Source organism: Anabrus simplex, chromosome 6 (assembly GCF_040414725.1).
Source record: "Anabrus simplex isolate iqAnaSimp1 chromosome 6, ASM4041472v1, whole genome shotgun sequence".
NCBI lineage: Eukaryota > Metazoa > Arthropoda > Insecta > Orthoptera > Tettigoniidae > Anabrus > Anabrus simplex.
The window spans coordinates 283704173-283719770 of NC_090270.1; the positions used below are offsets into that span (position 1 = coordinate 283704173).

The window sequence follows — 15598 nt, forward strand, 5'->3', positions numbered from 1 at the left end:
GTAAAGCATTGCAGTACACTTTCCTGTAGTAACTCCTAAACTTTCCAGAGACCTGAGATGTGATTCTAATTTATCATATAAGCTACTAAGTGTTGGTTTTTCTGTAGAATTTACTGCATTGGTTAAAACTAGCTTCAGTAGTTCACGAACGTAAACTTCTACCTGTAAGTCCTCCCTACCAAATCAAGCTTGAAGACTGTCTATCGCTTTATGATAATTGTCGGCAGTCAGGGGGAAACTTGTGACTAACTCGTACGCTCTAGAACCTTCTATCATAGCTTGAATGAGGTACTGGAATTTATCTTCCTCCCCCATGTCCTCATATTTGTGTATTTTACGGAACTGACTCCAAAAATATAACCAGTCAATTATTTCCCCAGAAAACTTCTTCAATTCTATTTTTGGAAGCCTGTATTTCTTACTTTCAGCTATATTTTCATTTACTACACTTTGGGTAGAGGAAGCCGGCACAGTGGTATTCAAAAATCTTGTTGCTTTAGCCCTACAGCTCAAGAATTTACGTCTATATTCATCAGTTGATTCTTCCTCATCTGCTATTTGATCAACCTCACAATTATCATCTATCATCTGTTGAAATACCAAGCCATCTAAATTAGCGATAGTATCATACCTTTCTTGAAGGATTCTAGTTGTACCTGAATTTCTTCTGTGTCTGGTTCACCGTCTTGTAACGATGACATAACCTCGTTGTATACTCGTGTAAATATCCGCCGCTTTACGGTCCTTGCTTTCGTGAGGTTTTCCATCTTTTTTTTTCACGGGGGTCTTCGTTTATTAATGATATCCTGTCACGGTCGCCGGTAAATGTTAGGTTCACCAATTAAAAATCAGAAAACACCCCGCTAAAATCATATATTTTTACTATTTATTCAGAAGAAAAAACAAGCACTTCTCTATGTCAGCCATTCACATTTTTTTTTTCAACACCCAACCACACACTCTCTAACCCAGACATCTCTCTCTACTGCCAACCCTATCATATTAAATTTAATTTCAAATATGTTACAAATTCAACAAGCATGACAAACATGACAAGACTGAAAACTGAAAACCTTTGTTATAAAACCGGGAGATGTCAGGGCACTCGAAGCACATTCCACATTTCAGTGTCACTAGCTCTGCGTACAATGTTGACTGAAACCTTTAAGTGAGGCTTAGAGAGCACAGTACCCAAGAAAACTTAGGCGAATAGCACTGTAGAACTAGTTACACTTTCAGATATACACCTCTAATAATGAAATATCGAGTTGCTCAAATGATTTAACAGCTGGTTAACTTCTTATATGAATCTCACATTTTAGCTTTTAATAGCATTCTGTAACAAGATTAATTTGTGTATAATTTTGACTTTAAAAAAAATTTATATATTTATTTTTCTACAGGAGGTCAGCTGAGAAGGAACAACAGTCACATCAGCGCAGTAGAAGTGGTGGCAAGAAGAAACGTAGTGGCCCTAATAAGAAGGGCAAAGGCAAAGGCAAGGGCACAACCATTAGGACTGGTGCAAAGCCTAAAGGCGGAAAGGGTAAACGGAGTCAGGCTGGTGGTCGCAAGAGAAGATAATATTTTGTACTACAATTTGTACATAATAAATCTGGTTAAATGTTTGATTATTTCACAGGCGTTCTTTCTTATATACTGCATGGTACAGCTGCCCCTGTTCACTCGGTTTTATGCAACCCGCATATTATAGTCTAACCTAAAAATATTGACCTTTGCTACTCACACCAATGTCTATTGTTACTATGCTTTCTATAATTAGTTTATTCTTATCAACCAAATAATTATTAATGGTAATATACCGAATAATGGAAAAGAATCATGAAAATTCTGTGTCGCAGCAAAGTCATGTACAGAGAATACGAGGGGCGTTTGAAAAGTCCGTGCAAAATAAAAACTACTTACGTGTTTGGGGTAAACCTTTTTTATTTTTCGACATAGTCTCCTTTTAGGCTTATACATTTCATCCAACAATGTTCTACTTTGTTGATCCCTTCCGAATAATGGGATTTGTCCAAGTCTGCAAAATATCCGTTAGTGTTTGCAATCACCTCCTCGTTCGAATAAAATCTTTCTCCCGCCAGCCATTTCTTCAAATTGGGGAACAAATAGGAGTCCGAGGGAGGCAAGTCTGGAGAATAGGGGGGGATGTGAAACGAGTTGGTATCCTCTTTCCATTAATTTTGCGACCACAACTGCTGAGGTGTGTGCTGGTGCGTTGTCGTGATGGAAAAGGACTTGTGGGCCAATCGCGGGCGTTTTTCTTGCAGATCTGTTTTCAAACGGTCCAATAACGATGAATAATATGCACCTGTAATAGTTTTTACCCTTTTCCAGATAGTCAATGAGGATTATCCCTTGCGAATCCCGAAAGACAGTCGCCATAACCTTTCCGGCCGAAGGAACGGTCTTAACCTTTTTTGGTGCAGATTCCCCCTTGGTAACCCATTATTTAGATTGTTGTTCGGTTTCAGGAGTGTAGTAATGTATCCATGTGTCATCCACAGTGACGAAATAACGCTTAAAGTCCTCCGGATTCTTCTAGAACAGCTGCAAACCATCCTTGCAACACTTCACACGATTCCTTTTTGGTCAAGCATGAGCAATTGCGGCACCCATCTTGCGGATACCTTTCTCATGTCCAAATGTTTATGCAAAATATTATGTACCCGTTCAGTCGAGATGCCCACAGCACTAGTAATCTCGCGTACCTTAACTCTTCTGTCATCCATCACCATCTCATGGATTTGATCAATGATTTCTGGATTCATAACCACCACGGGCCGTCCAGAACATTCAGCGTCACTTGTGCCCATATGGCCAGTTCGAAAATTTTGAAACCACTTATAGACTGTTCTAATTGATGGTGCAGAGCCACCATAAAGTTTATCAAGCGTCTCTTTAGTCTCCTGAGGCGTTTTGTCTTTCATAAAGTAATGTGTAATCACCACATGAAATTCTTTTTTGTCCATTTCTTGAAAATCACTCGACTTCCTTGATTCACACGAATGCCAAACACGAAGAAATAGACCAATATGGCTGAAACTTTCATTCAAGAGATGCTACTAACTAAACATGACCTCGATATGCGCCGGTGGTGCCATCTCTCGGACTTTGCACGGACTTTTCAAACCACCTTTATAGGACGGCTGAATGACTAGAAGTAGTATGGAGTAGTAGAGGCCAGTGTCCGGTTCCATTGCTAAGTGGTTAGCGTGCTGGCCTTTGGTCACAGGGGTCCCGGGTTTGATTCCCAGCAGGGTCGGGAAATTTAACCATAATTGGTTAATTTCCTTGGCACGAGGACTGAGTGTATATGCCATCTTCATCATCATTTCATCCTCATCACGATGCGCAGGTCGCCTACGGACGTCAAATCAAAAGACCTGCACCAGGCCTATCGGGATGTGACATGCCATGATGACAGAGGCCAGTGCCAACTTGTGATAGGCGAGTGTGCTGAAAGTTAGAGGAGGAAACCAGTGTTTGTTAGTCAGAGGTTCGAGTCCAATGTAGAACAAATTTTTTAAATTTCATTGTTGATGTTCATGTGAGTCGCGTTGTTGAAGACAAATCGTAATCATGATCAGTTCTCTTATTGCAGGTAGTCTGCTATGTTTGCTTTTAAATAGCTCTTAAAAGAGCTGTTGCAGTAAAGTAAGCTATTACCGACAGAGGTGCAGTGGGCTTGTGCATGGTCATTCGATTAATGAAGCAAATGTTCAAAATGACCACCTCCTTCGTTAATGCAAATCTGAGCACGGTGGAGGAGAGACATTCTTGCTTGCTGCAACGTATGTGAAGGAACCTGCCTGCAGGCTTCAGTGATGAGCCGCCGTAAATGATGCGGGCTCTCTGGCTCCTGTTCATAGACTATTTCCTTTAAATAACCCAGAGGAAAGAATCTAGTGGAGTAGGGTCAGGTGATCTAGCTGGCAATGTGATAGGATCCCACTTGTCCAATCCGTTGTCCAGGATATGTCCTATGCAAGTGGTTCCGTACTGCCAGCGACCAGTGTGAGGATCTCCATCCTGATGGAACCACGTCCTTAACCTCGTCATAAGGGACACATCCTCCAGTAAGAGCAGGAGGTATTCACAAAGAAACTGTAGATAGCGTCGTCCCATGAGGTTTCTTTTGAAGAAACATGGTCCAATTATCATGTCACCTATTATACCTCACCACACGCTGACGCCCCATTGGACATGAAATCGAACTCCTCTTATCCAGTGAGGATTTTCAATGCTCCAGTAATGTAAGTTGTAAAGATTAACAGTTCCATTGTTGTGAAATCTGAAGTCACCACTAAAGAGAATGTCAGTTAAGAAATCTCCATCAACTTCATCTCTTAGCAATATCCATTGCAAAAATTCTATCCATTTTTGGATGTCATCTTCATGAAGTTTTTGGTGTAGTTGTTGATGGTAGGGGTGGAATTTATGGCAGCGCAATACGCTTAGTACACATACATGACTGATGTTCAGTTCATTTCCAATGGCCCGTGAGCTTGTATGTGGGTTGTACCTATTGCATTTTTGAACAGCTTCTTCATTATTTCCAGATGTCACTGGAGCAGCCCGAATGGTGGAGATTGTATGAAATGACCCCATTACACGCTAATCGCACTAACCACTACACCACAGAGACGGACCCTTTTGAGACTCGAGGAACTTAAACTTGAATTACGAATGCCTTTACGAGTATAATATGAAAATAAAATTGAAAATCTCGTAAATAGATTCAAACTCTGAATTCCTGGAACACTTCACACGCTGGCTGCGATTATTACCATGCAGCCACTCAAGGCGACAAACAATAGGTCTCGTAACTCTATACTAATGGAACAATCTAGGGTATCACTTTGAAACTCGTCTAGTATGTTACAAGTTCTGAACTCAAATGTGCAGACAGGTTTACCTTGCTGCAAACACCACAGTGTGCTAAATAATCATGACTCTCTTAAGTCCAGATAGCTGCAACCATCCCGTACGCATAGAGTATGTACTTATTATTTCGTTGAATATTTCAGGTGGTATTCACAATGCATTTATCCACATTCGGTGCTTACATGGCAATATTTTTTATAACATCCTTAGAAGAATATGTGAGACTTCAGAAAAATCAATTCTTCGTAGAGGATGCCTAGGCGAGTAGAAAATTAAAATTAAAAAAAGGCATGACTCAAGACGTATTTGAACCCTCTCTGCTCCAAGAAGCCTAACCAGGTAGAGCTACCATGCGTAATTCTGCACAGCTACTTCCAGCATGAAAGTTCAGCCCCTGTAACTCTGTATTCTCGAGAAAAGCGAAAGTTCTCGCTTCGAAAAGTTACTGATGTGTTACAGCCTTACGGCACGGTTTTATGCCTTTATTGAACGCTGTAACAGTAGTAATTACATGGCGTAAGCTATCACATTTGCTGTACAGCATTTGCGTGCCATAGATTATAAAATATACTGTGAAAAGCTCATTTCCATCAGTTTTGATGTGATGAGACTATACAAAATGGTGGTGAATTGACGTCTGTCATTGAGCCTAACCTATCACATTTTCTACGATACCACGACCGCCCTTTTCTAGTAAAAGTAGGCCTCTTGGACCAATGAGGTGCACAGTTCTCTAACGATACCTATAGGAGTGGCTATGGTTTGTGCAATACAGTAACATTTCATAAAAATGACTAAAGTATTGGACTCCGCTCTACATAAAATTGTATAGTGTTTTTGAGATGGGCCTCACTTGCTGCCTCTTGTACAGATTTTACATTTTGAGGAGAAGTCTATATCGTGCTAACTACACAAAATTTCTGTAAGATTTTGCATAAGATAGGACTGAGAGGTATTTAATTCCTAGCTGGTTGCATATTTTTTGGAAAAAGTAGGGGCAGCTGTACCACCCAGTATATTGTACCAGGAAATTATTTAGTAATAAGCCATGACTAGATATTTCAGAGAGTTAAGATATCTCAATCACAGGGCACACTGGTTGTTGACCTGGAACTGGCTACAGAGAGAAGTCCTAACTGAAATGAAAATGAAAACCTACAACCTGTTTTCCAGTCTTTGACCGGGTCAGGAATGTAATGAATGAATCATATATAGGCTATTAGTACGATGGGGTCGCCACTCCCAAAGTGATTAATTAATGACTGATAGATGCTATGAAATGTTAATGGAGTGTGTTGCTGGAATGAAAGATGACAGGGAAAACCGGAGTACCTGGAGAAAAACCTGTCCCGCCTCCGCTTTGTCCAGCACAAATCTCACATGGAGTGACCGAGATTTGAACCACGGTATCCAGCGGTGAGAGGCTGACGCGCTGTCGTCTGAGCCACGGAGGCTCAGAGGTCCTAACTATGAGTTACAAATTCTTTAATAATAATGTCATTTGCTTTAAGTCCCACTAACTACTTTTACGGTTTTTGGAGATGCCGGGATTTAGTTCCGCGGAAGTTCTTTTACGTGCCAGTAAATCTATCGATACGAGGCTAACGTATTGGAGCCCCTTCAAATACCACCGGACTGAGCCAGGATCGAACCTGCCAAGTTGGGGTCAGAAGGCAAGCGCCTCAACCGTCTGAGCCACTCAGCCTGGCTCAAATTCTTTAAACTGAATTTATTCACATAAGGTTCACCTTACAATTGTGCTTGTTACAGTGAAGTTGTCTCCATAGATCCTCCTTGATGAACAGTGACCCAACCATGGAACCACGAACCCTTATAGGCAGCAGCCGAACCATCGAAACACGCACGATCCCTCGTGTGCAGCAATTAAACCCTGGAACCACGATCTGTTGTGAGCAGCAATCAGCACTTTGTGAATGATAATTGACTCAGTTCTAACTTAGAACCCAAACGTAAAATTAGAAAAATAGGTTGCACTTGTGAAACTTGTGGTGGCTTTCCACAAGAAAATAAAAAAATAAAGTTTGACTTCTATCACTTGCATAGTCTTCTTGCTAAATTAATATTAGCACTGTTCATTGGAACTCATTACAACACAGTTTATTCCTATTCACGTTGAGAAAAAGAACGTCTGATAATATAATTCTAAAGAAACTGAATGTTTGTAGCGAGCTACCAGAAGCACAGTTCAATTTGAAATTTCACTTTCATTTCAGGAATGTCTATGAGTGCACTTGTGTCGTGTAAATCACTAGGAAAAATCATTATCATTCCTAACTACTGCATTCTATGCGAAGCAATTATTATGATTATTATTATTATTACTGTGAAAAATCTGTTCAAAGAAAAGCAACATATCACTTTCACTATCGCATTTGATATAATGTCTAAGTGAATGGTTAACACTTGTTGTACGAAAAGTAAGTCTTTAAACATTCTGTTATTCACATCGTAATGTTAAAGTTTAAGTCAAGTTCACTTTTAAAAAAATCACTATTATGGCTTCTAACACACACGTAAATGTTAGTTATAAAAGTCTTAGAATCACCTTCTACAATATTTATAAATCCCTTGATGAGGTTCAACTTACAGAAAATCTATAAGTTCCATAACGCCAGAATTATTCTACGTTCCACACTGGCATGTCACTTAGGCAAGCTGACTTCTTATCGTGCGGTGAACCAGCATCGTCGTCTTCCCGGTGTGAACTGCTGTGACAGTACCCTGAGTGGAGGGCTTTTATATAGATCTAGCTGTGACGTAATGTTTTATAAAATCTTGAATATCTCTGTAATCCCTGGATTGATTTTGGAGAAATTAACATGAGACGTCTGAAATGTGCACTATAAGATGCCGGTGTTTCTGAATCAATACCTCAATTGGTTGAGGATATGGAAAAATTTCTGGATGGATGTTTCGAGACCATATGATGCAACCTGTCTTTGACACGGCGCTGGCTAGGTGATGACTAGTGTTGTGTGGGCTGACTACTTGCTTCTGCGAGACTTTGTTCGTGTGAGCGCTTGAAGAATACACACGCCAATACTTCATAAATTCTTTATAGCGTATTTTATTTACGAAATAATTGATGTACAGTCAATCCCGGTACAATATGTATATCCCTTTATTAAAGGAAAAAGTTCTAAGACACCTCTGAATACGTCCCAAGATAATAAACGTGATAAAATTGACCCTCACTACCTCCAAGTCAAAAGTGAAGTTTGGGAGTGATCAGAACAGGACTACTCCAAAGTGATGGATTCTCACCTGGTGATGAGCAACACTCTCGCTCGAGACTCTCATCACAGATCTTGGGACTTTTGCGAGTATCTCGAGACTGATTCTCTTGTGCTGTGATCTGTGCGACGTTCAAGTAACTACGAGTGTAAGCTTGTTAGTACATCATAAGCAGTTATTCAATTAAATAACGTTCTCATATGGAAATGTTTGAGCCAATGAATTTTGTCAAAAGCCTAGAAAAGTACTACATGTTCAACTATGAACACCTTAATACCACTAACGAAAGTGAAAACAGAATATCAGTATTTTAAATTGTTCACGACTTACTGTATTTGAGGTGGACTTTTTAACTGACTAACCCTGCATAATTTGTAAACAATTGTAGACAGGATGTACACCTACATGGTTACTAGAGGCGTGCATTATTCGAACTTGAGACGGGAAAAGGTGTGCTTTTCTGCTTATGCAACCATCATTATGCACGAGTGGAACGTGTAATCTAAAATGCAAAAGTTAGCTCCCAGTTCTTTTGACAGGGGTGATGGACATCGCTCTTGAGACCGATTCTCCTGTGTTGCGAGCTGTGCAACGTCCCAGTAACTGCGAGCGTAAGTTTGATAGTATATCATCAGCAGTTCTCGTATGGAAACATACTGTATGTGCCGATAAATTTTCCCAAAAGCCTGGGAAAGTACAGCATGTGGAACTGCGAGTCCCTTAATACCATTTATGAAAGTGAAAACAGAATGTCGGTATCATAAATGGTTCAAGAGTTATTTCAGGTGGACACCTTAACAGAATAACCCTTATAATTTGTTAATAACTGTAGATAGGATGTACACCTACCTGGATACCTTGCAGTTGTTATCGACAGGGCAGCTTCTTGTGATTCAGGCCGGGCTGGGAGTGTTCAGTGACGATTCCCCTTCATTGATATTATGTGTTTTTAAGTTATGAATCATCCCAGAAGTGTTCCTGCCGACATATTTTACTTCTTTTGAACAAACAACACTGGGGGCTGCGTTTTGCGGCATTTCTTAAAAAACCAGACATCCACGACTTACTGTAAGTTGCGTTTCGGACATTGTCTTAAAGTTGGCGCATACTATTAAACACAATTACACATTGCACCGTCATATACCAAAGTACCTAATTATGATGCAATCAGTCACTACTGATCTGGATTTAGAGCAGTCGCCCAGATTCCCTATCTGTTGTTTTCCTAGCCTTTTCTTAAATGTTTGCAAAGAAATTGGAAATTTATTGAATATCTTCCTTTGTAAGTTATACCAATCCCTAACTCCCCTTCCTATAAACAGATATTTGCCCCAATTTGTCCTCTTGAATTCTAACTTTATCTTCATATTGTAATCTTTCCTACTTTTAAAGACACCACTCAAACTTATTCGTCTACTAATGTCATTCCATGCCATCTCTCCGCTGACAGCTCGAAACATACCACTTATTGCAGGTTATAAATTTCATTTTTTGTCCGTATTGAAGATCTACTTGTGATACAAATTCTTATAATTTTGTTAATTACCACCTATTTAATACAATAAAAACGTAATAAAAACTTACATATTTATTAAGTAAGTTCTTGATATGGTGCATGTTTCACTCCTTTTTTGTGAGCATCATCAGCCAATTATTATTTACTTACGGTTGTATAAGATCATGAATCTATTCTATTGGATTAAGGTTATGCTTGTAAACCTGATTGACAAGTTAAAACATACTTGTCTAAAATCTATCTAAGTCTAACATTTTATTGACAAAACCCATCTGGTGAACATCCATTAAAATTAGTTTTAAAAACCTTTTGAGACCTGGCTAATTTGTATTGATTCCATGTTGCTTGGCTTGTATGATTGTCGTTGAAACTTCGTTAACTAAATTAACAATTTTCTACAGTTGATAATTGCCTATGTTATGAAGATTTTACTTGTTCTTGATGTTGCTGGAGTAACATTTGCACAAAATGTATTTGCATTAATTTTAAGTTGTCAGTACAAGAATATTGTTCATGAACAAACTTGTTGGTGAATAAACACTTTCTAATGTGATGTAGAAATTGTCTAGACAATTATGCAGCAGAAAGAAAAAACAAGCCCAGTTTGGAACATACGAGAACAATTCAAATTCTACATCACATTAGAAAGTGTTTATTCACCATCAAGTTTGTTCATGAACACTATTCTCGTATTGGCAACTTAAAATTAATGCAAATACATTTTGTGCAAATGTTACTCCAGCAACATCGAGAACAAGTAAAATCTTCATAACATAGGCAATTATGAACTGTAGAAAATTGTTAATATAGTTAACGAAGTTTCAACGACAATCATACAAGCCAAGCAACATTGAATCAATACAAATTAGCTAAATATCAAAAAGTTTTTAAAAATAATTTTAAAGGATGTTCACCAGATGAGTTTTGTCAATAAAATGTTAGACTTAGATAGATTTTAGACAAATATGTTTTAACTTAAGACATAATTTTATTGTTATATGACTTATAAAATATTATAAGATTTGTCAATCAGGTTTACAAGCATAACCTTGATCCAATAGAATAGATTCATGATCTTATACAACCTTAAGTAAATAATAATTTGCTGATGATGCTCACGAAAAAGGAGCGAAACATGTACCATATCAACTTAATAAATATGTAAGTTTTTATTACGTTTTTATTGTGTTAAATAGGTGGTAATTAACAAAATTATAAGAATTTGTATCACAAGTAGATCTTCAATATGGACAAAAAATGAAATTTATAACCTGCAATAAGTGGTATGTTTCGAGCTGTCAGCGGAGAGATGGCATGGAATGACATTAGTAGACGAATAAGTTTGAGTGGTGTCTTTAAAAGTAGGAAAGATTACAATATGAAGATAAAGTTAGAATTCAAGAGGACAAACTGGGGCAAATATTTGTTTATAGGAAGGGGAGTCAGGGATTGGAATAACTTACAAAGGGAGATATTCAATAAATTTCCAATTTCTTTGCAAACATTTAAGAAAAGGCTAGGAAAACAACAGATAGGGAATCTGGGCGACTGCTCTAAATGCAGATCAGTAGTGACTGATTGCATCATAATTAGGTACTTTGGTATATGACGGTGCAATGTGTAATTGTGTTTAATAGTATGTGATAACTGTAAGACAATGTACACCGTTATCAGACCCCACATTAAAATCATACGACCACTGCTTGTGTTTACCAATATTTTGGTGACAAAGAAAATAATTCCTTACAAAGATGATAAACGGGGTTAAAAGTCAGGTTACGAGTTTCACAAATAGGAAAAGTCCTCTCAGCCTTAATTATTGCATTGATAGGGTGAAAGTTACTTATGGTGTTCATTCTAAGTACCTTAATATAAGGAGAGATCTTCATTGGGGTAATCACATAAATGTGATTGTAAAAGGGTACACATCTCTGCACATTTATGAAAGTGTTTAGGGGTTGTACTAAGGATGTAAAGGAGAAGGCAGATAAGTCACTGGTAAGACCCCCAACTAGAGTATGGTTCCAGTGTATGAGACCCTCACCAGGATTATTTGATTCAAAAACTGGAAAAAAATCCAAAGAAAAGCAGCTCAATTTGTACTGGGTGATTTCTGACAAAAGAGTAGCATCACAAAAATGTTGCAAATTTTGGGCTGGGAAGACCTTGGAGAAAGGAGAAGCTGCTCGACTAAGTGGTATGTGAAAGTTTATTTGTTCCACCTTTACAATACATAAAAAGAATTTAAAAAAGAATTTAAACTGTAGGGACATGTTTCGCTCGTTAATTAAGAGCATCATCAGCCTCTATCTCAAACTGAAAGGTAAATAATTAGGTACCTGATTGTAATTAAATTAAAAATAAATGTGAAGATGATGTTACAAATGGTGAGCGAAATGGTTGACAATAGTTTAAAGATTAAAATATGGATAGTCGTAAAATTTATACACCCTCCTGAAAGTCTTTGTTTAAATATAGCAAATAGGTGTTCTGTGGAGGTTGAGGGTGTAATAGAAAACTAATAGATCCTAAACAGATTGTTTAACACATTAATGAATAAAATGTAGCTGACAATTCCAAATGGTGCATTAATACATTGCTCACTTCAAGTGAGGTCTGTGGAAAATTGCTAAGTTGAAGCAAGAAGAGTAGTAGAGAAAATTTATCAGTGTTAAATATTTTAGGATTGAAGTCTGAAACAAAAGGAGAATTGTGTGTTAAAGAAAGGAGAATTTAAAGAGAAAATGAAGTGTGTAGATCGCTTACCTTTTTAGTAATGTTGAAATAGGTTGACTTAAAGAAGAGTTGAAGAGAAAATGTTGTTTGTAATTTCATTTATTTTCAATTGTAATAGTATTAAATGCTTGCTATGGTAGCGATGAAATGACTGATATTTAAGTTGCTAGTGTTGCAGAATGAAGTGAGATTAAACGAGGAGAGGGTTGAAGCAGTGCTAAGTTTATGTGCTGTTGGCTGCGGGAGGTAGCAGGAAAATGAGTTTAAATCTTAGAATAAAATAAAGAGAAACGATTAGTTTAAAGTCGATCTTTAGTGTGGAGATAAATTAGTCTTCCTATTGAACTAGATCATTTGTATATGAATTCCTCTTGATACTGATTATCGTTTCTCTTTAATTTATTCTAAGATTTTAACTCATTTTCCCACTACCCGCCACAGCCAACAGCACATAAACTTAACACTGCTTCAACCCTCTCCTCGTTTAATCTCACTTCATTCTGCAACACTAGCAACTTAAATATCAGTCATTTCATCGCTACCATAGCAAGCATTTAATACTATTACAATTGAAAATAAATGAAATTACAAACAACATTTTCTCTTCAACTCTTCTTTAAGTCAACCTATTTCAACATTACTAAAAAGGTAAGCGATCTACACACTTCATTTTCTCTTTAAATTCTCCTTTCTTTAACACACAATTCTCCTTTTGTTTCAGACTTCAATCCTAAAATATTTAACACTGATAAATTTTCTCTACTACTCTTCTTGTTTCAACTTAGCAATTTTCCACAGACCTCACTTGAAGTGAGCAATGTATTAATGCACCATTTGGAATTGTCAGCTACATTTTATTCATTAATGTGTTAAACAATCTGTTTAGGATCTATTAGTTTTCTATTACACCCTCAACCTCCACAGAACACCTATTTGCTATATTTAAACAAAGACTTTCAGGAGGGTGTATAAATTTTACGACTATCCATATTTTAATCTTTAAACTATTGTCAACCATTTCGCTCACCATTTGTAACATCATCTTCACATTTATTTTTAATTTAATTACAATCAGGTACCTAATTATTTACCTTTCAGTTTGAGATAGAGGCTGATGATGCTCTTAATTAACGAGCGAAACATGTCCCTACAGTTTTAATTCTTTTTTAAATTCTTTTTATGTATTGAAAAGGTGGAACAAATAAACTTTCACATACCACTTAGTCGAGCAGCTTCTCCTTTCTCCCAGGTCTTCCCAGCCCAAAATTTGCAACATTTTTGTGATGCTACTCTTTTGTCGGAAATCACCCAGAACAAATTGAGCTGCTTTTCTTTGGATTTTTTTCCAGTTTTTGAATCAAATAATCCTGGTGAGGGTCTCATACACTGGAACCATACTCTAGTTGGGGGTCTTACCAGTGACTTATCTACCTTCTCCTTTACATCTTTAGTACAACCCCTAAACACCTTCATAAATGTGCAGAGATGTGTACCCTTTTACAATCACATTTATGTGATTACCCCAATGAAGATCTCTCCTTATATTAAGGTACTTACAATGAACACCATAAGTAACTTTCACCCTATCAACACAATAATTAAGACTGAGAGGACTTTTCCTATTTGTGAAACTCGTAACCTGACTTTTAACCCCGTTTATCATCATTGTAAGGAATTATTTCCTTTGTCACCAAAATATTGGTAAACACAAGCGGTGGTCATATGATTTTAATGTGGGGTCTGATGACGGTGTACACCTGCCTGTTGGAAGCATTGGAGCAAACTCAGTTATTTTAGATTACACGTTCCAGTCGTGCGTAATGGTGGTTGCATATGCAGCAAGGTGCATCTTGCCTCGTCTCGAGTTCGAATAATGCATGCCTCTAGTATCCAGGTAGGTGTATCTAGAGTAGTCGTCAGTTTATGTACTTAGCCTACTAATTCATGTACTTACCGCTGCTTACAATGCCAGAATGCGTATCCTTTATAATTATGTTATACTGTGTCAAAATAGATCTCGGTAGAAATGAATGCCCTATTCGCTTATTGACACGTATTTACAAAATGGAGAAGGCCTGTGGTTGGCTATTCGCATATTCAGCACAAACAACATTCAGCTCCGTCTACCTGTACACCTACGACATGCTGCTCACCACACAATCCGAAGCTGCTGCTCTCGAGATCTCTCAAAATTTCTCACAAGAAATAGTGCCTGCATTAGTCTCGAGAAATCTCAAGACCTTGTCTCAGACTGCCCGTCACTACTCTCACCCATGCTGTTCAGCTGCGCTCTAGAAATAGTAATGGCCGTGCGGTTAGGGCCGCGTAGCTGTGAGCTTGTATCCAGGAGATAGTGGGTTCGAACTCCACTGTCGGCAGCCCTGAAGATGGTTTTCCGTGGTTTCCCATTTTCACACCAGGCAAATGCTGTACCTTAATTAAGGCCACGGCTGCTTCCTTCTCACTCCTAGATCTTTCCTATCCCATCGTCGCCGTAAGACCTATCTTTGTTGGTGCGACGTAAACCCAATTGTAAATTGTAAAAAGAAATAGTAATGAGGGAATGGTTTAAACATTTTTTAATGCTGTCCGTGATGTATTGGTTTCGCTAAGAATGCCAAGACAATTTTAATGAAAATGCGCACACTAAGGTAAAACGCTCTCCTACTTACATTTTTGGATGTAAATCCCTGTTATTTTTTCCATAGCTTACAGGTGAATAGAAAATAATTATGTGAATGTGACTATAGTTGCAATAAAGTGTACAAATTTTTTATAAATTTTTGAAGAACTTAAATTTCAAAATTTGACCTAATTTTTAATTTTATAGAGTATTTTATCATGAATATGATACCTTTGTGAGAATATTCAGCTTATTTTGAATTTTAAAAACTTAATTTTTATTCAGTCCTTGGTGGTACTTAATAAGAATTATAAATTTTTATATAATTATGCACGTGCAGGTTAAATGCACTTCTTATTTACTATGAACACTTGTCAACCAATAAATCACTCTCTATAATGAATCGAGTATTTTAATCATCTTTACACTATTGGAGGTAAATAAACAAAGTTAAAAACAAGCAAGTGACACGAAGCTGTGGTAGAGTGCAGGGCTACCATGCGCGAAACTTGCAATGCGTAGAAAGAAAGCTTTTATAAAACTTCATTGATATCGATATT

The 15598-nt window shown here is 37.6% G+C and overlaps 1 protein-coding gene across 1 annotated transcript in view; it reads left to right on the forward strand.

Annotated features, from left to right (window-relative positions):
- Window positions 1-1639, forward strand: part of LOC136876464 (ribosome biogenesis regulatory protein homolog) — a 69266-nt gene extending 67627 nt beyond the window's left edge. The window contains exon 5 of the mRNA XM_067150453.2: window positions 1404-1639. Within this exon, the coding sequence (XP_067006554.1) occupies window positions 1404-1584 (181 nt within the window). The 3' untranslated portion in view covers window positions 1585-1639. The remainder of the gene's footprint in view (window positions 1-1403) is intronic.
- Window positions 1640-15598: the final 13959 nt, after the last annotated feature.